General features: G+C 42.7%; 2 protein-coding genes across 3 annotated transcripts; one reads left to right on the top strand and one right to left on the bottom strand.

Annotated features, from left to right (window-relative positions):
• Nucleotides 1-351: 351 nt before the first annotated feature.
• klhl43 (kelch-like family member 43) lies at nucleotides 352-12,098 on the bottom strand. Its single transcript, XM_068575692.1, has 7 exons — nucleotides 11,860-12,098; nucleotides 7,127-7,704; nucleotides 5,833-5,981; nucleotides 4,677-5,023; nucleotides 3,150-3,449; nucleotides 2,892-3,067; nucleotides 352-2,663 (listed from the first exon to the last, which is right to left on the bottom strand). The coding sequence occupies exons 2-7, from the start codon at nucleotides 7,480-7,482 to the stop codon at nucleotides 1,820-1,822; spliced, it is 2,172 nt and encodes a 723-aa protein (XP_068431793.1). The 5' UTR covers nucleotides 7,483-7,704; nucleotides 11,860-12,098; the 3' UTR covers nucleotides 352-1,819.
• A 1,129-nt stretch (nucleotides 12,099-13,227) lies between these two features.
• Nucleotides 13,228-24,627, top strand: eloa (elongin A). Of its 2 annotated transcripts, none has more exons than XM_068576235.1 (13): nucleotides 13,228-13,340; nucleotides 13,488-13,599; nucleotides 16,283-16,339; nucleotides 16,512-16,621; nucleotides 16,821-17,371; nucleotides 18,700-19,037; nucleotides 19,654-19,765; nucleotides 20,238-20,390; nucleotides 20,796-20,893; nucleotides 21,546-21,726; nucleotides 21,863-21,992; nucleotides 22,463-22,668; nucleotides 22,811-24,627. In XM_068576235.1, exons 2-13 carry the CDS (start codon nucleotides 13,528-13,530, stop codon nucleotides 22,870-22,872), a joined length of 2,070 nt encoding a protein of 689 aa, XP_068432336.1. In that variant the 5' UTR covers nucleotides 13,228-13,340; nucleotides 13,488-13,527; the 3' UTR covers nucleotides 22,873-24,627. The 2 variants fall into 2 exon arrangements, with proteins under 2 accessions (XP_068432336.1, XP_068432337.1); XM_068576236.1 differs by lacking the exon at nucleotides 13,228-13,340 and adding an exon at nucleotides 13,352-13,370.
• Nucleotides 24,628-24,703: the final 76 nt, after the last annotated feature.

Here is a 24,703-nt window from a genome sequence, read left to right as displayed (position 1 = left end):
AGTGTTTTTCTGACTCAGTGTATTGTCAGCTCTTGCAGATTAAAGGAATATATTCCTTTCTAATTAAAGGCCTTGAATGAAACTCTTTTTGGTGTAATAAGGGTGTTTAAAGAGACATTTATGGCAAAAGGTTATATTGTGAAAAGCCAATAAACAAGGCTACAACTAAGGAATGTTTTTCTGAACAGCCTTTACGGTCTCATTGCACGTCCTTTATTGTACAGTAATGATCCCATTTTCTCTTTGAAGCTCCACTTGATCTGAACCCGACCTCTGACCTCTGACACGTTTCTTGCAGCTCTGCTTCTCTTCTGCTGTCGGAAGTAGAAAGTACGACAGGAGGCGGCCATGTTTAGATCACTTTGGCTTTATTCAGTGAAACCACCAGCACACAGAAGGATTCATCCAATCAAATGAGCCCGATTCACCTCTTTGTCCCTCGCGTTACAAACAATCTCCATCAATAACTCGTCGGCATGAAGCTGCTGCTCTTTGCAGTTTGTCTTTCCACCTGCCGGCGTCTCACTGGTTCTTCAGTTGGTAGTTTCTTAGTTTCAGTAAAAATTAGATCAGTCAGATCTTCAAATGTTTTAAAACAAACAGGTGAGGTTTTGTTTGAAATGGTTGGATTTTTTTCAAATAGATTTTTAATAAATATTCTTAATCTTCCTGCTTTAGTTCACGTGTCTGCACGTCGTTTTACGTCACCTGTGTGTTCACACGGCCTTTCTCTCACCTCAGAATCCCCTTTCTCATTGCACCTCTATAATATTCATATAATTATGTACTACATCTATGGTTTTTAAATACATTTGTTTACAGTTGAGCTGCACTACTTCTTAAATAGCCATCAAAATAAATTAAAGAATAAACTACAAGTAAAATAAAGGTCTGTTTGTTTCTGACCTGCTAAAGTTTGAGAAATCCTGAATATTGCAATTTTTCAGAATTGGCTCATATTCCTGCTGTTCACTCGGTTGTCTCTCTCACACACACACTCACACACACACACAGACGCACACACACTTATTTTCACAGTTGAATGCCACAAACTGCTGAGATTAACACAACCGTTTCAAAGTTTGTTCAACGCGCTCAAACGCAGACGGCCACTGTTCCCGTCTTCATCATTCATCCTCCTCCTCCTCCATCCATCGCTTCTCTCTACCTCCACCTGCTCCACGATACAACTCATTCCCTACTCGCGCTTTTCTTCTCAGTTGGTGATGTAAAACCTCCTGAGACCACTTTGGTTCACATTAGCTCTCTTTTCTTTCTTTCTTTGTGAAACCAGCACATTCTACAGACATGTATCTGGTTGTATTTTAGATTTGAGACTTTCTCTTGAAATTATAACAATGGAGGTCAAATGTCAAGTAAATATGATTATAAAACCCCCAAAATCCATTTAGGAGGACCAATATTTTGTATAAATTGTGTAAATCAATGGAAAAAGTTCCAAATGTATCTCAGTAATCATTGTATGAGTACTTTTAGAGGTTAAATGTATATAAATGTACAATATAAATATATGAGTATTAAATATTTATTTAAATTTTGTGTATTTCAACAATATAGTTTTGTTAAATAATGCTACGGAAAAATATCTTTCCTCTAGATTGCCATGTTTAAAAAAAAAAAGTCTATCCTTCTATCCAAAATTGTTTGTCTTAATATTTACGGATGAAAAGTTTTTCCCACGTACACAAGACACAACACGCTGCGTGTGGCCTCTACAGAAACCGAATAAAGAGCAGACATGACCCAGATGTTCCCCAGAGGTTGAACCAGCCTTCCTCTCGTCTCTCCCCGTCTCTCTCTATGCGATGGCGGTCCGGCATGGCGCCGCGCTGCTCTCTCTGCTCCGGTTCCTCGCCGCCTGCTGCTGCTGCTGCTGCTGCTGCTGCTGCTGCTGCTGCTGCTGCTCTTCGTGGGCCGGCGTGTTGCGGTGCTGCTGCCGGCGCGGCGCGTGGCGGTGCGGCAGCGTCAGGGTGCAGCAGGACACCCCCACCGTGGGCTCGGGCAGATCCTCCGCCAGGGCCCAGCTGTCCGTGGCCGGGTCGTACTTCTGCACGGCCGCCTTGTAGCGCTTCTCCGCCTCGTTCCAGCCGCCCAGCAGGTACAGCTTGTCGGCCAGCGGGGAGAGGCCGGCGGTGCTCACGCCGAGCAGCAGAGGGGCGGCCCGGCTCCAGCCGCCGCCGCCGCCGCTCTCCGGGGAGAAGACCTCCACGGTGAGCACGTCCACCCGCTCGCCGCCGGGCCCCAGCTGGCTCCCTCCCGCCACGTACACCTTCCCGCCGAGGGCGGCGGAGCAGTGCCAGCCGCGGGGCGTCTCCATGGGGGCCTTCTCGCTCCAGGCGTCGGCGGCCGCGTCGTAGCACGCCACGGAGCGGGAGTAGGCGCAGTTGATGTAGCCGCCTGTCACCAGGATGTCCCCGGAGGGCAAGGTGGCGCTGGAGTGGCAGCAGCGGGGCACCTCCATGGGAGCGCGCATCTGCCAGGCGTTGGAGGACGGCAGGTAGCTCTCGGTGGTGGCCAGCAGACCCTCCACGTTGCGCCCGCCGATGGCGAACAGGCGGCCGCCGCTGGCCGCCAGGGAGAAGTGGGTGCGGCGCTGTCGCATGCCGGCCAGGTGGAGCCAGGTGTTGAAGCGAGGGTCGTATCTGTTTGAGGCAAAAGGGCAGAGGGGTCACCGCAGGCACCCAGACCCCAGCGATGAGGCCTTCAGGTGTGTCCTGGTGTCCTTGACCTCTCACATTCTGGATCTGAGACTTTTCATGACATGGTGCATGTTCCCCGACTAATTTGTGTTAGCACTCTGCATATTTAGGACTAACCACAGCAATATATTGTGATGTATTGTGAGGCCCTGAACAGCAGCACCCTCTCACCTGCTGAGGGTGCTGACGGCGTGCTTGGCCTGGTTGCGGGCGTCGTTCTGGTCCTCCCCTCCGGCCACGTACAGGAAGCCGTCCATCACGGCCACGCACTGGTTGAAGCTCTTCGCCGGCAGCTGGGTGAGGTGGCGCCAGGCGGCCGCGCCTTCGCGAGGGTCCCGCCACAGCACCTGGATTACGGAGGTCAAAGGTCAGTCAGGAGGGGTTTTCCTTGCGCATGGACACCAACGCAAACGCCATGAAAGCACCGACCTCTCGGCTGAGAGCGCGCTCGGTGAGCGACGGCCGGCCGCCGACGGTGAGCAGCGTCAGCTGGCCGGCCCGGACCTGCGTGCGGCGCGACTGCAGGGTGTTCTGCTGGAAGGGCAGCAGGTGGTAGTTCATGGCGTCCACCAGCAGGCGGTGACAGTGCGGGTCCATCATCATGCGGGGCACCGGCTGGATCTGGCTCACCAGCTCGCTGGCCGGGATCGTCTCAAAGCGGATGTGGGACAGTAGCTCTGCAGCGTGAGGCTGACGGGAGGCGTCGAAGTCCAGCCACCTCATGGCCAACTGGAGGGAGAGGTTACAGAACACACACACATATATATATATATATATATATATATATATATATATATATATATATATATATATATATATATATATATATATATATACATATATATATATATACATATATATATATAAAAAGTAATATATATATAATATATATATAAATATATTTTTAATATATATAAATATTTACAAATAATGTGTATATATATATATATATATATATATATATATATATATATATATATAAAAGTAATATATAAATATATTTTTAATATGTATAAATATTTACAAATAATGTATATATATATATATATATATATATATATATATATATATATATATATATATATCTACATGCCATGTGATATAAAATACATCTCTCTACATTGCACCTGTAAAACCAGAGCAACAACAAGTGATTCATGTGTAGCTGCCAAAAAAATACATCACTACTGTTGTTACTAAATTATTAAAAATATAAAGGAACTTAAGCTTGTGAAAAGAAAATAAAAGTAAAATAAGTTTTAGTTTATTCCATCAACTTCCATGATAAAAAGAATTAAAAAAAAGAATAAAAAGCTTATTTTCTTTCAACAAACTGACTCGAGGTTCAATGAAATTTAAAGCTTAATATTTCTTTTAATTATTCAAGAAGCTATTTATTAATCAGTTCTATTGTTTACTTGTCTGATAACATTTTGCCCCTTTTGTTGGTTTCGGGATTCACCCAAAGCAGCACAATACAAGAACTAAAGGATGTAATCAATTACAAAATCCAAAAAAAGGCATTTGGATTTTATAAAAAAAATTCATAAAACCAGTCTCAGTGATAAAAGGAAAAATGAAATCAAAACCTAAAACTGGATCACCGTCTCAGTGCGGACAGACTCCTTGGTTATAAATACAGCGATCTCAGCTGTCTGTCTATTTATGTCTGTAACGGAGTTGCATATTAATACTCGCGCTCTCTTCTTGCATACAGTGAGATATTCTCAGTGGTTTCTGCTCACAATGCTGCACGGATCTGTGTTCTGCTCTGAGCAGCTGCTCTGGGGTCTGTTTTTAGGACCTGGATGGAAATAGCCAGAAAGGCCCAGAAGGGTCGGCGAGTTAATACTGGAAGCCGGTCGCCTCCTGGAAGACCTGGCACTTCCCCTCAGTGAGGATAATGCACATGTTCACCTCCAAATTGACCTTCGAAGACAACGTTTGACCTCTGACCTGGAAGGCGGTGACCTCTGACGGCAACAGCAGCGCGTCGTCCTGCAGGAAGTCGCAGATCTGCTCCAGGGTCAGCTGGGTGAAGAGCGCCGTGTCCGCGAACTGCACGAAGTTCTCCAGGACGAAGCGGCGGGCGGCGTCGCTCACGGACGTCAGGCCGTAGGCCGAGGCGATGTTCCAGATGTAGACGCAGGTCTGCACGTTGAGCTCGGCCAGCAGGAAGTCCATGCACATCTTCAGGAGCTGAGGGATCTGCAGGGTGGCGGCGGCCGAGGCCGTGCAGCCGATGGTGTACAGGGACATGTGGACGCGACCCAGGTAGGCGAAGGTGATCACATTGGCCAGGCCTGCAGACAGATGCTCGTCAGGAAGTAGAAGCTACATCCTTGAAAGAGGATTCCTAAATGTTTTACATTTTGGCTCCTCAATGCTCCAGTTGAGGCTTCATGAGTCAAACTTTACAACCTGCTGTCAGAGCTGCAACTCATGTTCCTTTTACATTAAACAGAAGATTATTTTCTCAATTCATTCATCATTTGGCCCGTAATTATGGGCTTAGAAAATAGGGAGTTAACCTTTTGGAAACCGTGCGGGAAAATCCTCCTACTTCCATTTTAAGTCCCAGCATGCCCCATTCAGACAATCTTTTGGCATAAAATACGTAATTTTTCCATTTTTGAACCGAACGACACAGTTTTTTTTGACTGAAACACCTTCCTAACAGGCCAATACTTTGTTTTATTGTGATTTTTGTTGCATATTCTAAATCTTTAGGTCCTCATCTTTCCAAAAAGGTGTCTTATTGACGCTCCAGGAGGCGTTTTTGGGGAATCTGGCTCATATCATGCTGGATGTTCATAGTTACGGTGAAAATGTCTTTTAAAAGTGATTTTTTTTTGCAGATATACATTTTTTCTCCAAGACTTTGCTGAACAAATACATACAATAAACACAAGTATTGGAATTAATTTGGGGTTCCGACGACGACTCAAACACAGCGGAAAGAGGTCTGGAGACAAAATGCTTCCACAGCTTTCAAAAGGTTTACGGTGAAGGTTAAGAATGATGTATTTGGCAGCTAGAAAGTTTGTGCTCTTGATTTGAAGTTCAGATATTGTAAACATTCTGTAACATTGCGGCTCAACATGAACTGTACCTAGAGGGGAGAGGGAGGGCAGCTCCAGGCGCTTCATGCCCGGGTCCTTGGCCAGAATCTCTCTGAAGTACTGACTGATGGAGGAGATGACCAGCTTGTGGACGTCGAAGGCTTTCGTCTTACAGGCCAACTCCAGGTCGGTCAGGAACCTGAGGAGGCGAGCAGGAGGAGGGATGACACGCAAATAACTCACGACACGAAACAATACACACGTTAGGATGTCGTACTGCACGACAACTGTGTTCTATCGTGACTGTACCAGATCTTAGATTCACCACAATTGCGCTGTATCACAGTTGTATCCTGATCGTATTGTCATTTCATCATATAGTTATTGTATTAATGCAATAGTCCATCATCATAATTCTGTAGTTTTGTAAATGTATTGGACTTGTACCGAGTAATAATGTTAAGCATTGTACTGTAATGTGATTTTACCGCATCGTAAGCATATTATATCAAGATTATATTGTAATTGTACCACATTGGTATTTCATGCTTTGTAATTATACTGTATCATATTGTAAATATATTGCATAAAAACTGTACATTGGGAATATATCGTATCTAAACTATATCACATTGTGATTGCATTGTATACAAACTGTATATCGTAAATATATTGTATCTAAACTGTGTCACATTGTAATTGTATTGTATCATTTTGTAAATATATTGTATACAAACTGTATATTATGAATATATTGTATCTAAACTGTGTCACATTGTAATTGTATTGTATCATTTTGTAAATATATTGTATACAAACTGTATATTGTGAATATATTGTATCTAAACTGTGTCACATTGTAATTGTATTGTATCATTTTGTAAATATATTGTATACAAACTGTATATTGTGAATATATTGTATCTAAACTGTGTCACATTGTAATTGTATTGTATCATTTTGTAAACATATTGTATACAAACTGTATATTATGAATATATTGTATCTAAACTGTGTCACATTGTAATTGTATTGTATCATTTTGTAAACATATTGTATACAAACTGTATATTGTGAATATATTGTATCTAAACTGTGTCACGTTGTAATTGTATTGTATCATATTGTAAACATATTGTATACAAACTGTATATTATGAATATATTGTATCTAAACTGTGTCACATTGTAATTGTACTGTATCATATTGTAAATATATTGCATAAAAACTGTATATTATGAATATATCGTATCTAAACTGTGTCACATCGTGATTGTACCGCATTGCTCCACACAGTAATTGCATCAATCCGTGACAGAGCAGCCCAGAAGAAGCAGGACTCACTTCTCCTGCCGCATCTTGCTGAGCTCCTCCAGCAGGGCGTTGCCGTGCAGCGGGCGCGTCAGCTCGCTGCCGAGGCCGAGGCCGCGCTCGCCGGGCTTGATGACCGGCGGCGGCAGCGGCAGATTGAGGCTGTTCAGCTGCGCGATGTCCAGCGCCGCCATCTGCTCGATCTTCTTCACCCCGCTCTCCACCACCACCACCAGGCCGTCGCCGCGGCTCTCCACCTTCAGCTGGACCGCGGCCGTCTCCACGGCGGCCTGAGGGGCGGCGTCCACGGCGGGCTTCTTCTGGCGGGAGGCCTTCTTTTTGGGCGCCATCGTTTGACCGCTCAGGTTGTGTTTTGAAGGTTTTAGCATGCGTTTGCTTCCCGCTAAAAGGTTTCCGACTGTAAGTAAGGGTCACTGAGTTGACCTTTTCACAGGCAGAAGACGCTGATGCACAGATCAACACAAATAAAATGTTGACGTTTCTGGTTTTCAGTCCTCTTCTTTAGCTGGAAGTCTGGCTAAGAGTGATGGAAATGGTTCGACTGGTTTGGGATTTTGTTGGTGTTTGTAGTTGAACACAGCACACAGCACCTGAAAAATAGAAGAAAAGCACAAAGACGTAATTGTCATCTGCAAGGGAAGCATCTTTTTATTGTATTGGTCTTTATATTCATCAGTTACTTTAATGTAACTGGCCCATTAAAGGTCTAGTTTAGCACAACGGGACTTTTAGGAAAAACATTTGTGACAAAAATCTCCAACATCACAACAAATATTCTGACTTCTGACATTAGTGTCAATTCATTTCAGCGTTTTTGTGTCAACTTTTTTGACGGCAAAAATGTTGCATCAACAACAAGTTGCAAAGCTTTTTCCTCACGTCACCTCTCTGCTGTACAAGAAGCAATAAGTCACAAGATAGTTTAATGTTTGTCTAACGTTCGTTTAAAGATAAACGTGAACATCAACATTTAAACATGTAGAAGACGCCGTGATGTAACTTTGACCACAACAAGAGAACATAATGTCCACAGAAACAGATTAGATATGCAAAGCAATACGCTTTCCCTCCAGCACCTAAATGACACACAACACGTGTATACTTTGCATTGTTCGACTTGACTTTCACCAAATTACTCTGCAGAAGACAAGAGGCACTCTTCACCGCTCCTACAACGTCTTGACATCTCTTCTGTTTCACATTGCCTCTTCATGTCTTGAGCTATTAAAGCGGCCATTTTGAATAGTACTGACATTGCTTATGAAGCCACTGCCAGTGCTTCTGACCACAAACATGTACATGACTCTCTCCACCCTCCTCCTCCTCATTCTCTCAGCGTCTGAACTTGTCTCTTTTTAAATAGCATCTATTGGCTCTCCACACATGGACAGACCGGGGGGCCGAGGCCGGGCGGCGCAGGACGAGGCAGCAGCTGTTGTGGGTGTCACATGAGGAGGGAGGGCCTCGCTGCGGCAGGACATAGGCCACCCTATAACGACCCGATAAGCTGTTGGAACAGCAGCGACTAGCAGCCGCGACAGCGTATGACTTCAGGACACAACAAGAGTTGTTTGTTGTTCGTCAGGCTTTTTGTGAATTAAAACACGTGCAGAGGTGATACGTTCATCATCACGGTAGACAGAACGATGTCGAACACATTGGATTGATGCAAAAACAACAAGGTGGAAGATAATAATGATGATATGTTATGAGTCATGATAAGTATGTTCCGTTGACAAATAAAGTATTTTCCCAATAACTCACAAACATAACAGAAGCACCTCCTTTACTTTAGTACAATGTAAAAAATACTCCATTGCAAGTATTTACTGAAATATCAAAAGTACAGTAAACGTCTAATGTAGTTTTTTGCATTATATTTTACCTGCTGTATATACAGTGGGTTCCAACATAGGGGCCGGGCCCCTGCAAAGGGTCAGCAGATACATCTGAGCGGTCGTGAGGTGATTGATGAGGGCAGGAAAGAAGATAAAAAGTGCCACATATTGAACCTTTCTCTAATCTTTCTCTCGGCTTTTTTTGATAATCCTAAATACTTTTATCAAATTGTGTTTTTAATGAAACTATCGGAAAGGTTGGGAGGTTAAATGAAGGAGTAACTGTAGCGGTTATTTAAATTTTGTCTACAGAAAAGAAATACAAGGGCCCCAAAGGTTGAGCACATTATAATAACTGTAAATGTAGGAACTTCCCCCACTGTTGAAATCAAGGTCTTGGTTACAGACAAACATTCAACATGAGTACACACTCAGAACAACTTTAGAAAGGTACTTAAATTCCTCATCTTTTCTGTACCTCAGAACTGTGTAGTTAAGCACTTATTACAGGTAAAACAGGTTATAATTGGTTCACGTTACAGAAAACGTTTGTGTAATTATGAGGAAACAGAGGGGTTTAGAAAGACACCAAACAAAGTTATGATTTGCTGTGACAAAAGGTAAAAGGTACTAAAAGTATGTATTAACGATATTAATGTAAAACATCCAGCTGCGGAAATAAATCTAATGTTGCATCACAGGTTTGCTGCTTCAATTTGCATCTTCTATTCACTGATTAACATTTATTACATCCTTGACCTCGCGTGGTGGCAACTCACTTTTCATGTTTTTAACATTAAATGTCATATTTAAAGCCATGTGAGAATATTGAAACGTTCTCATCAGTCATCTAATGGCTGCTTTGTGTCTCGTGGAGGAAAAAAAAAACATGTTTCTTGATGCAAATTAAAACAATTAAAAGTAATTGTAGATTCCTCTGTGGTTGTCAGGTGGTGTGTGTGTGTGTGTGTGTGTGTGTGTGTGTGTGTGTGTGTGTGTGTGTCAATTCAAACAGAAAAATAGACTGTTTTCGTGCGTAAGTAAAGGAGAAGGGCAGTAATCTGAGCACTCGGGGCCCCGCGTTGTATTTTTAGACGCCGGCCTCAGTGTGTGAATCTGCCCGGAGCGTTTGAAGCTTTGCAGAGTGAAGAAGACAACTGACATGAAGCGAAGAGTAGACGCTTCAGTCAGAGCCGTTGGTCTAATGAGTGTTTGCAGAGGACACAACAACTGTGAGCAACAACCACATTCTTATGATTCCAGGACACCAAGTGTCTTCATCGTTCTGCTTTGATGTTTGTTTCCATGATTAGGTTTGGGGCCAGGTGTAGTTTTCAAGTTTGGGCGTGGCCAGCTGTTTCCTGTCTCTATGCTAAGTTAAGCTAAGCTAAGCTCATTCGCTCTGGCTCCATACTTAATGCACAAACATGAGACTTGTATAATTCTACACTTAACTCTCTCCAACAAAGCAAATACTTGCATTCCCAAATATTGCAAACTATTCATTTTACACCTGTGATAGCTATCTTATTTATCCACCTGTGGTCAGTGTGAACAAGCTGTTTTAAGTTGATATGACAGATATGTTAGCATGCAGCTACATTATCATTCACTAGTATATTCTCTTACTTTTTGGCTCTGTTTTTGGTCTCTACAATCTCCAGAGGAGAATATCTGTGTCGCTAGCTGCTAAATGCTCCACTGTGTTTACCGGCTGGTTGCTAGCTGTGTCTGAGTGCTGTTGGACGCTCGGCCGGTCGGGTACGCTGAGCTTTCACAGCTTTTTTTAAAGGAAAATAGCTGCAGACACAAACTACTACATGAGAGCGACAAGAGTGAACCAAAACAGTTGCTATGAATGCAAACAATTGGCTAAAAAACACTAAAACATGCAGTAGAGTTGATCCTTTAGAGGCGATATTTATAGCCTAACGTTAGCTTCTTAATCCGGTCGATTGGTTTTACACTTATAAAATCCTAAAAGTGGTGTTCATTCCTCAACATTATATAGCTGAACATAAGGAAGTATCATAAATGTTTGCCACACAGCTTAATTCTGCAATAATCTAAAATCCAAGTGTTTCCGTTATTTTGTCCACATACACACACAAAACGTCCCCATGCGCGCCTCCACAACTCTTCCCTCGTTCTGTAGCTGCAGCTGAATTCTTCGTCTATCTTAGTGTGTATTTATAGGCGCTGATTCACACATCATGTACTTTGTGTGTGTATTTTGTGTGTGTTTTACAGCTAAGGACTGGAAAGAGAAGGACCGACACCGCCCTGCAGAGTAGCTTCTTCACATTCTTTCCATTCAGCGGTTAAATATAAATATATGTATACATTACTAATTAATACAATGACATCATTAGATGTATGATTTGATATGAGGTTTCCAGTCATACAGTATATTTTACCTGATAAAAGTACCAATAATAATACAAAAAATACTCTGTTTAAATATTTACCATAAGTAAAACTACAAAAGTATTATGTGTAAGTGAAATTAAATTATATATTAAAAGTAAAATATTAATATAACGTTATAACTGAAGGCATTACCACACAAACTGCACTTCAATGTTCCAGCTGCTGGTGGAGCAAATATTAACATATTTTTATACTGTCGGATAGTTTCTTTTGTAAAATCTTCAGAGTAACTTTAACTCCCGCTGTCAGATAAATGTGGCGACGCAAAAAAGTAAAATACTGGAGTAGAAGTATAAAGTAAAGTACAAATACCTCAAAATTGTCAATTTCGTACTTAAGTAAATGTACTTCACCGAGGATTTCAGCAATACCGTCGATGTCAACAGACAAGTTTGTGGAAGATAAATAGTCAGTGGGGAATTTAATATGTCCAACTTTGTGTCCCATCAAATGAAATGTATTATTATATATTTTTACCTCTTTCTCCCTCCTGGTTCCTGCTTTTCTTCCCTTCTGGTGTCTTTCTCAGCTTCTCTCTTTAAACTGTCTTTTACGTTCTCTCTTGCCTTTGTTGTTGTTGTCGTTCTCTAACAGGCTCCTCTGTGCTTCGTCCGTCTGTCCTCTATCAGAGGGCTGTGTGTGTGTGTGCGCGAGTGGGTGTGTGTGGCAGCATCCGAAGGAAATCAGGGTCCTAATCAACATTGTGACGTCTGAATCTATCCCCTCAGCCCAACCCTCACCACAAAAATCCAACCACGCCTCCCTGGACCGCACAACAGAGCCTCTTCTTTCATTTCCCACCTCCTCCAACATTCACCTCCATCTCCAAATACAGGCACTCGTCGCCCTCCCCTCCCAAAATATCCCATTAGAGGCCGGCTCTATACGCACCCAACCTCGTCTTCACCCGCCTCACCACCCTCCCTCATGGCCTTTGGGTGTCAGATTTTAGTTTTGGCTTTCTTTTTTTGGTTGTTAGTCTCACTCACAAAAGAGGAGAAACTCTCCTGGGGAGCTGCATAAACAGGTTTAGAGCAGATGATCTAATGTATCTCTAAAGAGGAAACACAGGTTTCTGTAGTTAAGCTGTTAACCAACAGAGGTGGAAGAAGTATTGAGGTCATTTACTTGAGTAAAATTACCAATATCAACAATGTAAAAATATTACATTGCGAGGTAAAATCTTGAAATCAGATATGTAAACATACTTTTTTTACAAAGGTATCAAATGTAAAAGTACTCATTCTGACGAATTGCTATATGGGTTTTATTGTTATATTATATATACACCGGTATTTCATGGAATTATTGTAATTGTTTTCATTATTCTGGATGGTTTAATCTGTGAAAATGCATCATATTTAATTATTAATATATGTTTGGTATGCTCTCTCCTAATGAGCAAAGGAAATGTAGTGAAATAAATGTAGTGCAGTAAAAAGTACAATATATAACTCTGAAATGTAGTGAAGTGGTAGTATAAAGTAGCAATAAATGGAAATAATCAAGTACAAGTACAACAAAACTGTAATAAGCACATTATTGTTTTTAACCTATGTTTGTTGATTGCATTTTGTATTATAAATCGGACTCGGTTAAGTTATCAAATACAAGTCTTGAATGAAAAAGTATAAAACATATATTTGTCTCTAAACTGTGCTTGAGAATAAATATAAAGAAGCAGAAAATGCATTTGTACTTAAGTACAGCGCCTGAGTAAATGCACTTAGTTACTTTCCACCACTGCTGTTAAGTCTGTACTTCTTTCTATAAAAGATGACACCAACAGGTTACATAGTGAACTATACTACATGCTTATTCAGCGTTTTCGCTGACGTCAAATCAACAAGCTGCGTGCTCCGTCAGCTGTGCTGTGACGTAGTTCCGTCTTCCGTGACGCTTCTCGTCGTGTACAAACTTCAGATTTCCTCATTGCTCTAAATAATTGAATGATTGATGTATGTATTGATGCTGTTTTATTATTAAATGTATGTACTTATTAATAATAGTATTTCAAACGGCTGTAACGTCTCTTCCTCGCAGCAGCGTACGTTGAGTTTAGCGGAACCTCTCCGTTTTTTTCACCCTTTCTCTCGCTCGGTCAGGATGAAGTAGTTTCCGGGCGACAGGGTACCAGCAGTAAACATGGCGGAGGAACTGCTGGAAGCAGTGGATAGACTCCGGTCGCGGCTCCTGGAGAATCCGGAGCCTCGAAAGGTAACGACCGAACAGGCGGAGGCGGACAGGTTTGGTGTGTAGCACCGACCTTCTCCCGAAATGAGACGGTTCGTCTCCAGTGGCCCGAAACGAAGCCGCGGCCACGGCAGTTCTGTCTAAGTCGCAACGCTATTTTAAATGCTGCATTCGAGGGCCGCTGCCAGGACTCGTTTTCCTGGCAATCTTTTTTTTTTTTACGTTAATGACATTCAGCGGCTTCGTGTTGGTACGGAAATACAAATGTTAGTAGTTGTGAAACTACAGAAGTTTCCCGTAGTTATTGTGTTATTGATAAATGAGTAGTTCAGTGGTCCAATCAAGTTGTGGCAACTTGTGACAACTGTCAAGTAAACCAACGACACAGGAAAATACAACAACCTTGACAGCTCACCAATCACCAAATATCAATAATTGGGCTGAAATAAATATATTTAATAATGTTATTATTACATTGAATCCAGGTTTACGTTAGTCTTTTGCAAGTTTCTAGTGGTTGAAATTTAAATATACAGTATAAACTGTCAGAAAATACACTGACAATACATTGTTTTGGTACAATTCTTTTTTTTAATGTTCTTGAATATTAATTGAAATACATTCATCGACAGAATCAGCTGTGATTTGCAAATCCTCCATCCTTCCCCTAAACAAAACTAAAGGGACACGACAATCTTTTCATTATCACCACAAAAATACAAACAAGGCACCACGACTGTTTTCAGACCTTTCCAGATCCCATTAAACACACAACTATATAATTACAATTAGAATATTCTTTAGAATGTTTAAATAAACTACACATGTATATTTATATTATAAGCAACTGTTCCTACAGCAAACCGTAACATCTAAGTTCTTAAGTATCATGATACTTTGGAAGGACCCATGTCAAGACAATACATTGGATGTGATTCATTTGTGCTCACTTTAGAATAGCAGCATGTCCTACGGCATGCAAAGGCACCACGAGAGACGTCACGATAATTAAGGGGTTTTAACTTGTTATAACGTACTACTTTAACGCTATCCTCGAGCAAATATTAACTCATGTCAGCCTGGTTTAATAACCGCCCATAAGCAGTCCATCTGTCATGAAAAAGATAACAATAACCACAACGTAATCTCTCTTCCAGCGACACTCGGGGCCAGAGTAGCCGTTAGCCATCGAGCTAGCTAACGCTAGTGCGGAAAGTGATGACAGTAATCGTTCAGACTCCAGGCCTGTAACGTGCAAACGCTTCCTCTCGTGTGGGCTGCACATCACTGCATTGCCATCTGCTCGTATAATGTTGAAAACTAGAAGCAGATACATGATCATTGACAATGTCCGAGCCCTCTTTGTTTACTTTCACTGCTCAAATGGAGCCTCCCAAAACAAAGCAGCCGTGCTCCGTGTGACAGGTTTGCTCAACGAAAGCTTGAGTCCATATTTTATCTTGAAAAAAAAACTAAGAAATAACAGCTGTTTTTATTTTTATTTTACTACAGCCCGGGCCCGTTTAGGCCACGTTATCATTCAGTCTTCATGACGCATCAACTTCTCAACCACTAGGTGTCATTTATTAGTTCAGGGGGTTCATTTTAACATAATAATTAGATTAAAGGTAGTCCGCATGTGAGAATATGTGCATGTAAATCACCCTCAAGGGAGGCCAGTGTCTGAAATAGACACCTGTGAACACACTGCTCCTGCATGCACACAGTGATGTGACCGCTTTAGAATGAGGTAATCACCCAGCAGATTTGTTTTTAGTGACGACACCCTTTGTTACATGATACAGCTAAGATATGAAGGTATGACACATCCCTCCCATCTTTATTATGATGATGATGATTTATTCTAATCACAAACACTGCTTGTTCTGCTGTCTTCAAATAAGAGAATAAGCTACAGCTCCTCTCTAACTTCAACCTTATGTCACAATATTGATATATTTTATATCATAGCAGTTATTTTATTGACTTAACAATACACAATACTGTCCTGTGAACACATATTGGACATTACATTAAAAGTACATTTTCTATTGACATTGATATAATTACTGGCTGGCTTTCCACCACATCACTTTTTCCAATTTAGCAGATGGAGTCAGCTCTATCTCCATGGTGATGGCTCAGTTGTGGTCACGTGACCCTTGGCATTGAACTTCTACGGCGTGCTGACAGGTGGTCCTCCATGACAACTGAGCCAACTCCATCCTCCGAGGAAGACCATGAGATGCAGCTTTAAACTCCTGAAAAACAATTAATTAAGAATAACATATCAGATTGTTTTTTTTATTTTTTTACAGTGTTTATGGACACGAGAACGTAATGTAAAAATGTAACTTTACACAAAAGTACAGGCATTTCTCCATGTATGTATTAATGACTGTCCGTGTACTTTGTACTTTTGTATTGTGTGACGTTCTCAAAGTTCTTGAAATATAAAAATCAGCGCTTCCCTCTGCGCCCCGCCTGTAATACCTCCGAGCTCCTTTAGAGGGACGCACCCCAAAGATTGAGAAACAATAGTGTAACGTCAGACTCTGACCTCGTTTTCTTATTTCTCACGTACAGTACACACAGATGTTTTCAGAGAGATAAAAAGTATTGTTAAAAATATGTATGACCTCTGTTAAAGTATTGACTTCAGTACCAGAACCATCCTCAAAATATTCCATTTTCTTTTGTTTTCCAGCTGCTGAAGACGTTGAAAAGACTCGGAGAGCTTCCCATGACCGTGGACATACTGGTGGTAAGGACCCTCTTGATGTCCGCCAATAAAACAGACAGGACCAGTAGATAAGCATGTTCGAGGAAGAACTCTTCAGCAAGGCATTCAACCTTGCCTCGTGTTGTTGAATGAAGCAAGTGAAGTTGGGCTCGTACGCTCAAAGAAAGACTGACGTCCAATGTTTTGCTTCTAGGAAACTGGAGTGGGAAAGGCAGTCAATTCCTTTAGGAAGCATCAGCTGGCGGGGGAGATGGTGAAAGGCCTCGTGGCCAAATGGAAGAAACTGGTTCCTCAGTCAGACAGGTACGTTTTGCATACCTTTCGGCACGTTTTCACAACGCTTACTGTCGAGTATTTAGGATGAATTGATTAATCTGAAGAGCTTTTATAGCTGTGTTAACCCGTAAGGGGTTAAATAAACATTATTGGGTCGTTAAACTCCATGTTCTTCCATGTAAAACTCTAACTCTCTGTTTTCTCCACTGCTTGTCTTCTTCCTCAGACCCAACAATGTCAAAGAGGCACCGCGGTCACACGCGCACTCTCGAGGCCCAGAGGTCGGTGGTGCAGGTGGAAGAGGAGGAGGAGGAGGCCACAGACGCACCCGGGAGCCCTCCCCTGAGGAAGAGCCCTCCTACATGGAGGAGGAGGAGGAGGTAGAGGTGGAGAGAGGCTATCACACGAACTACTCGCCCTCACCTCCTCGACACGAGCACTACAGCCCTCCGCAGCGAGGAGGCTACCAGTCGGACGAGTACGAGAGCCCCGAGCCCGAGCCGAGTCCTCCTCCTCTTCGCAAAGAGGTCCGTCTCGCCAAACCCAACAAAGAACACAACAAAAACCACCACCACGGCGACAGAAGCCGGGACAGGGACGAGGACCGCCGGCAACGCCACGCACAGACGAGCGGCGCTCGAGACGCCGACGACGACGAGGGGAAGAACCGCAGCGCAGAGAGAGAGAGTCCGGTGGCAAAGTCTGCAAAGCACAGCAGGAAGTCCACCGCGCATGAGAGTAAAAGGGAGGAGAAGAAGAAAGGAGGAGGAGACGACGGTGAGTGTGTTGGATGGATCTGATGTTACCGCTTTGTCCTCTTTTCATTATTTTTTAGATGGATTATGAGGCAATTTAGGGAAACCGTCTGAACATTATATCTCTTAAAGAAGAGCTGGAAAAAGGTGATGCAAAACGTCAGACTGCATGTAGATTATTAGATTATTATTGCTATTTAGGAGGAAACAAAAAAGGGAAAACAGGTGAAGGCTGCACAAGTATACACAGTGGGTGACTTTTATGATTACAATATTGAGATCAGTTTGTCTAAATAGGACCAAAGATTTCAAACTGACCAAAAGAAACTGCCTTTGCTTTAATGTTTCATTCAACATGAACTGTGAAAAATGTAAAATTAAGAAATACCACAGCCAACAAGAAGAAAGAGGATTTAGGACGAAGTAAATAAGACACCTGCTCATGTTTGAAAAGCAGAGATCAGGCTATTGTCAATGAACAGGAAGTGTAGCTTACACTACGATTGTCTTTCATGAAACCTTTTAATTATTGTCCAAGTTAAAATAGTGCAATGATTGTTTGTGCAGTTCTGTGCACCAGAAACCATGTTTGTCTTGCATCAGCTCAAAAGATGAATAGAGCCACAACAGAGACATCCTGTCCCGATCTGCTGACAGGAAACAAGAATCTTCTTCTAGTTTATGCAACATTTTCCCCAAACAGCAGCGAGGGATTGCTCTGCGCTTTTTAGCAAAGCTGGACACATAAACACAAGATGTTTTGCTGCCGCGTGTCGATATAACGAGACAAATTGTTGTTTGTCGTGTGCTGGTTCCGGCCTCTTAAATAGGACGAGAGGGATGTTAAACGTCCTGGAAAATAATAATTTCAACTTCTTCCTTTAGCTGAGAATGAACCAGCCGGCGAATCTATGCGAGCTCCCCAAAAACCGATGGCACTGCCGTCTGAAAGGGCTAATTTCTGTTCAAGATCATATAAACGTTCAGATGGTAGTTTTATGGACGAGAGTCTATGAATACGGCTTCTTTTTTATTTTGCCAGAAGTGTTTCTTCCAACGCAGTTCTGCATTTTTACATTAGAAATGAACGACGAGTCATTAAAAGTGCTCGTTCCTTGCAGCACATTGGAGTTCAGCCTCATTTCAGCCTTCACTTAATATTCCTACTCAAAGGACTCGAGGATTTAAGGATCATTTGTTCTCAGGGATGCGCAACTGACTTCCGTTGTGGGCCATTTGTAACGCAGCACACGCGTGACAAACAAAACAAAAACAGGTTCATCCCTGTAGCGCTAAATTGGCATCAAGAGGAATGTTAACGGCAGAAACAATTTGCCTCTGTGTTTCCAGGGCGGCCGCGGGTGCCGAAGGACTCTCCGCCCAAGGTGGAGGAGGACTTTGATACCCCCACCATGTCCTTTGAGTCTTTCCTCACATATGACGCCCCGACGCCGGTCAAGAAGAAGAAGAAGCAGCAGCCGCCGCCGGCGCCATCGTCCTCGTCACACAGTCGGCCGCCTCACTCCTCCTCCTCCACGGCGTCCTCCCATCGTTCACGCACCCCTCCGCCCGCCCCCTCCTCCTCCTCCTCCTCCTCTTCCACTAAAGGGAGCAAGGCCAACGGCACGCAGAGTTCCAAGAGGCCACATTCAGGCTCCAGTTCGGGAACAGGGGAAAAACGCAAGCGGGTAAGTACGGCGGCAGAGGTTTGGGTTCAGGGTTTGGTCTGTAAAATGTCAGCCCGAGGTGAGGGCAGGTGGCTCGTTTTCTTCGGCCGACATTGCAAACCTTAAGTACGATCAGTTTGCTTTCATTGATGAAGCTGCAACCAGAGAATGTTTAGCATTATCAAAATGGTTGCCAATTTATTTTCCATCAATCTTCTGTTCCGCCAACCGACTAACTGTTGCAGCTCTAAACTAAAGGCCACAACGCCAAGCTGTGCTTTTATTTTGTAGGAAAGTGATTGTTCCCTTGCGAAAGTAGTTTGTTCTACCGTCAAGATAATTCAGAGAGAAACAGTGACCTGCAGAACGACTATAACAAGTTCAGAGACTGGAGTTTCACTAACGCGCTCTCTTTGTGGTTTCTCTACCTTACAACGCTCTTAATGAAATGATTTGTCACTGCGAACAAACGGCCTCTTCAGTAGCTTTTTATTTCCCAGACCGATATGAGAGTGGGATAAATGTTTTGACCTCACCCTCATGTCCCAAAACCATTCCTTCAACTCATTGTGTTGTTCATATATTGTATCTGAAACCGTTAGTTTGAAAATCTGCTGTTGTTGATGTGATGTTGCAGGTGGTTGAGGTCATTGCGACCCTTCCTGAAATCCCTCTGCCGGCGATCCAACCCAATTACAGACCTCTGCCCTCCCTTGACGTCACGCCGCTGTCCCCTCAGAGACGGAAAGGTAAAAACAATGCATTGCACCGGTCTAATCAGCCAGGAACGAACAATTTCAGCGGGTCTGTTTAAGATGTTGCAGTTAAGAACAGAACACATGGGAAAGCTATTCAGGTTATATCAGCGAGCCCGACCTCCTTTGTGTGAATCAGATGTCAGCAGGTGAATAAAGCGCATGTTAACACGGCCTCTGCTCACCTGATCAAACAGGTTCCTCTGCTGGTTTCTTGTGTGTGTGTTAATGTACTGAGGGAGGTGAGCTGGATTGCAATTTTCTTTTTGTTGCTAGTTTACTTTGTCCATTGAACACATAACTAACCGTGCAGCTGTGAACCCTCAGAGCCTTCTGCTCCACTCTGGATTTGTGTGTCAAAATACCATTGTAATGTTTTTTTTTGTGTGTGTGTCACACCATATCTGTAAAAGTGTGTCACCCTGACTGACTCACACGCTTCCTCTCCCTCGCTTTTTGCTTTCAGTTCCCGTCTTGAACGAAGAGGAGGACTCCGGGTTCACGGGGAAGCGGTTCAACTCCAAGATGGTGGTGTACTCGGGATCAAAGACCGCCTACTTGCCCAAGATGATGACTCTGTACGAGCAGTGCATCCGGGTGCTGCAGAACAACATCGACTGTGAGTGGAGCAGGGGGCGGATCCAGAGAAATATGCATACGTATTAATCAAGAACAATCACATAAATCAATATTTGCCCCAAATTAAGATATCATAACCTCAACATATGACATTATTATGACACATGAGAACATTGTTGAAGAGAAAACCCAAAGGGTGGCATTAGAACATAATTATATGACTTTTTAATCATGATTTCTGCATGCTTTTTTCTAAGGCGATGCAGCCGCTGAATAAGCACTTAAATGTGTTTTAATGTTATTTAATACTGCTACAGTAAGAGAGGTGCCAGAGGTGTGGGGCTCACCACAAAGCAAAGAAGATAAACAGTCACAAATGTTTTGAGAGTCAACATGCACCACTCCTGCCCCGCCTGCCCCGTTAAAGCAAACTATGCTCTTTCAGCCATCGCTGAAGTGGGAGGAGTGCCGTTTGAGATCCTGGAGCCGGTGCTGGAGCGCTGCACACCGGAGCAGCTGTACCGCATCGAGCAGAGCAACCAGGTGATGCTGGAGCATTTTATTTCCCTTTATACTTGCGAGGACCCTCATGTGTTCACCTGCTGGTGGTCGAGACACAACAAGAGATGGAGCGCAGGATTAACGAATAAACAATTTCCTCCTACTCCCATTTTAATACCCAACATGCCCCATTCAGATAATATTTTGGCATAAAATACGTAATGTTTCCATTTTTGAACCGAACGACACAGTTTTTTGACTGAAACTCTTTCCTAACAGACCAAGTCTTTGTTTTATTGTGATTGTTGTTGCAGATTCTGATTCTTTAGGTCCTAATCTTTCCAAAAAGGTGTCTTATTGACGCCCAAGGAGGCTTTTTTTTTTTTTGCAGGTATACATTTTTTTCCCAAGACTTTGCTGAACAAATACATAAAATAAACACAAGTATTGTAATTAATTTGGGGTCCCTACGACGACTCAAACACAGGGGAAAAGGAGGTCTGGAGACAAAATGCTTCCACAGTTTTTAACGGGTTAACTTGCGATACGTACTCGAAGAAACCAACTTACGACTCACCTCCCATACTAAAATAAACCAGAAGAAAGGAAGCAACTATAGAAGGAAGGACTAGGACAATGTGGAGGCAGACTGCTGGTACTCTGTGTTGACTTCGCGCTCGTCCTTTTTTTCCAGTGGTTCACAGAGGAATCTGACGAGCTGTGGATGCGCCACTGTCAGCGGGACTTCAAGCGGGAGACGCCTCAGGAGTACGAGTCGTGGAGGGAGATGTACCTGAGGCTGCACGACGAGCGCGAGGAGCGACTGAGGATGCTCACCCAGAACATCTCCTCCGCCCACGCCAACAAACCAAAAGGTAGGAGAAGCGCGATTGGTTCCTCATCGGTGGGCACGGAGGAGCTGGCAAGAGATGCACAGAAATGTCCCAGACTGAGGTTTATGCATTGAGTGTTGACGGTTTTTAAGTTCGAGCGTTGCGTTTGTCCCGGCAGGGCGCCAGGTCAAGATGGCGTTTGTGAATTCTGTCGCCAAGCCGCCGCGCGACGTCCGCCGCCGACAGGAGAAGTTCGGCACCATCAGCGGCTCGTCGGCCAGCTCCACCGCAGCTGCAAACCCCATCAAGTCAGTACCCCGTACCGCACAGCTGAGGCTCAGGCCTTGAGTTTGTTGTTGGACTGGACATGTTGAGATGGAATAAACATATAGACAACTTCATTAACGCCCACAATTATTACATCATGCGTCAACTGCATGTTTTTTTCATTGGGAGGTGCTTAGCTTAGCGTTACACAACATTGATGCAGCAACTAGTGTTCTAAAATTCACAATGTATATCGGTGAGTATGAGCCACTCTCAAGACGCACTGTGACAAAGAAATGTCCACATTTAAATCCTTAAATTAAATGATATATTTTCTTAAATACCCTAATATTTTATATCAATTTATAAAGACAACCTTTTAAAATGAAAATAGGGTTTTCTTTGAAAAGAATATGTCGAAATAAGTGTTCAGTTAGTTAATAAACTGATCATTTTTTATCATAAATTGTTCATGTAATTTGTAATGTTTTTCTCTTCCTGTGTCCTTCAGAATAAGACCAGCTACCATCAACTACTCTGCTGAATCGAGTCGCTCCTCTTCCTCCCAACTCGACCCTTCTCCCGGCTCGTCTCGCTCCTTCGCACCAGGAGGAGGAGCAGCAGCAGGAGGAGCAGCAGCAGGAGGAGGAGGAGGAGGAGGAGGAGGAGGAGGAGGAGGAGGAGGACCTGCCGCCCGGGACAAACCACAGGTTAAAAGTAAGAGCCTGTGCGTGTGTGTGTGTGTGTGTGTGTGTGTGGGCGTGTGTATTGTCCAGAGTTTAGGATCAAAAGGAGAGTCACAATTGTGTTTCTGGTGTTTTGTGTAAATCTCACACAAACCATTTGTTCCCTCTCGCAGAAATCGCCCCCATGATGGCCAAAACTATCAAAGCTTTCAAGAACAGATTCTCCCGCCGATAGTGTGAAAGAAGCTGAATGTATTTTATGGATTCCAACTGTATTTTTAATTTAAGTTTTTAGCAAAATTTTACTGGAGACCCCTTCATCCCTACACACACACACACACACACACACCTACACACACACACACACACACCACATCAACTTTCCCACCAAACATATCATATGAACTTTTCAGTATTGGTGGAAAAATGGTGAATTTTTAAAATGAGTTTTATTTAAGTGGCGGCCTCTGTTTTAGTTTTTTTTCGGCAGGGCGGAGGCGGTCTTTGCGTAAGTATTTAAATCATGAATGACAGTTATTGGGTGTGACGTCTGTGTTAAGAAAATGAACGTTTTACAAGACACAAAGGACACACACACACACACACACAAAAAAAAAATACACAGTCTGTTACTTTCTCTTGTTCTCTTGACATTTCATAAGGAAAAGGTCAACCCTCTTATTTCAAGAGAGTTAGACAAGAAGACTGATGCCACCGTCACCTCTGTTCACTAAATATGTAGCTGGACCCAGGAGACAGATAACTTAGCATAGCATAGCATAAAGACTGTAATCAGGGGGAAACAGCTAGCCTGGATCTGTCCAAAGGTAACCTCAAATGCTCATTAACATATTTGTATCTTGTTTGCTTAAACTGTACAAAAAACGGCATCTCCTTGTGTGTAAAAACAACAATAATGTGTTTTTTTGGGGTGTGTGTGTCTTTGGAACAGGCTAGTTTTTAGCCAGGACCAGATTTACACAGGAAACTACAAATGTTTTTGTACATATCAACTAACTAAGGCTCACAGTGTTCATCAGTGAGCTTTAGATGTGGTGGTCAGTGGATTCTGCTACCATGCTAGCCGTTTCCAGTTTTTATGCTATGCTACGATATGCTAAGTCAGCCGGCTGGTGGCTTTAGCTTCCACCGACATGAGTGGTGTCAATCGTCCCGTCTAACTCCTGGCAAGAAAGCTAATACGGATACCTCTTCAACAAAAATATCAAACTTTCTCTCATGGGACGGAAAAAATACTGATTCTTTTTTAATTTGTTTTTAAAGAATAGTTGTTTGTCGCTTTTTACTTACGAGCAACTGATACACTACATGAGGAAAACCTTTCCACACTTTTTCCTTCTACCTTTATGGCTTGCATGGTGCACATCAGCCGAGACGTCAACTGGCTGGTTAAAGACTCAGCTTTTAAAAGAAAACAAACATGCATTTTTTTTTGGAAATGATATCAGTGAACAACACACAAACACTTTGTAGACTTATTTTGATTCCCCTGTGGCTTCTAATCATGTTTTTCCTGCTGTTGAATGTGTGTGTGTCCGTTTATATATCTGCTTCACTGTGAGTGAATGCTGAAGAGAAGAAAAGGATTTAGGAAACACCACAATAAGGAAGAAGGTCAATAGGACGTCTGCAGTTTCAGTCTACAACAATAATGAGATGTATTTATTTTCAACACTGGGACCTGGTACCCCACAACATGGGCCCCAAATGAAGTAGATTAAAAATTGTAATTTTATTAGATTTTAATAAATGTTATATGGTCATTTTTATTAAAATTGACTTTTTGCCCTTAAAGATTGTGTGAAGAAATCTTTTTTGTGTGGCGTTGTTTTATCAATGAAAACAAATATCCTCTGTGCTTTCTGCTGAACATGAGTAAAACATTTTCTGGAAACAATGGAACAAATTGAAAAGGATTGAAGAGGAAATTGTTAAGTAATGTTGAAAAACTGTCCCTTGAGAATACTCTGTTGGCCTTAATACAATACTGTTTACATTCTATGTTCTCCTTGAATTATGTATTGTGTGGCATTTAATGCCTATTA

This window comes from Clinocottus analis, unplaced genomic scaffold (assembly GCF_023055335.1).
Source record: "Clinocottus analis isolate CAN_PGR_092001 unplaced genomic scaffold, fCliAna1.0.p SCAF_14, whole genome shotgun sequence".
Taxonomy (NCBI): Eukaryota; Metazoa; Chordata; class Actinopteri; order Perciformes; family Cottidae; genus Clinocottus; species Clinocottus analis.
This window is presented reverse-complemented; position numbering and strand designations above follow the sequence as displayed.

Excerpts from the sequence above, each read along its gene's own strand:
- klhl43 (XM_068575692.1), bottom strand. The coding sequence starts at position 7,482 with ATGCTAAAACCTTCAAAACACAACCTGAGCGGTCAAACGATGGCGCCC. Across the intron at positions 5,982-7,126 it reads AGCAAGATGCGGCAGGAGAA|GTTCCTGACCGACCTGGAGT; the intron begins GTGAGTCCTGCT and ends TCGCCTCCTCAG. Across the intron at positions 5,024-5,832 it reads GCCCTCCCTCTCCCCTCTAG|GCCTGGCCAATGTGATCACC; the intron begins GTACAGTTCATG and ends ATCTGTCTGCAG.
- eloa (XM_068576235.1), top strand. The coding sequence starts at position 13,528 with ATGGCGGAGGAACTGCTGGAAGCAGTGGATAGACTCCGGTCGCGGCTC. Across the intron at positions 16,622-16,820 it reads CTGGTTCCTCAGTCAGACAG|ACCCAACAATGTCAAAGAGG; the intron begins GTACGTTTTGCA and ends CTTCTTCCTCAG. Across the intron at positions 20,391-20,795 it reads GCTGCAGAACAACATCGACT|CCATCGCTGAAGTGGGAGGA; the intron begins GTGAGTGGAGCA and ends ATGCTCTTTCAG.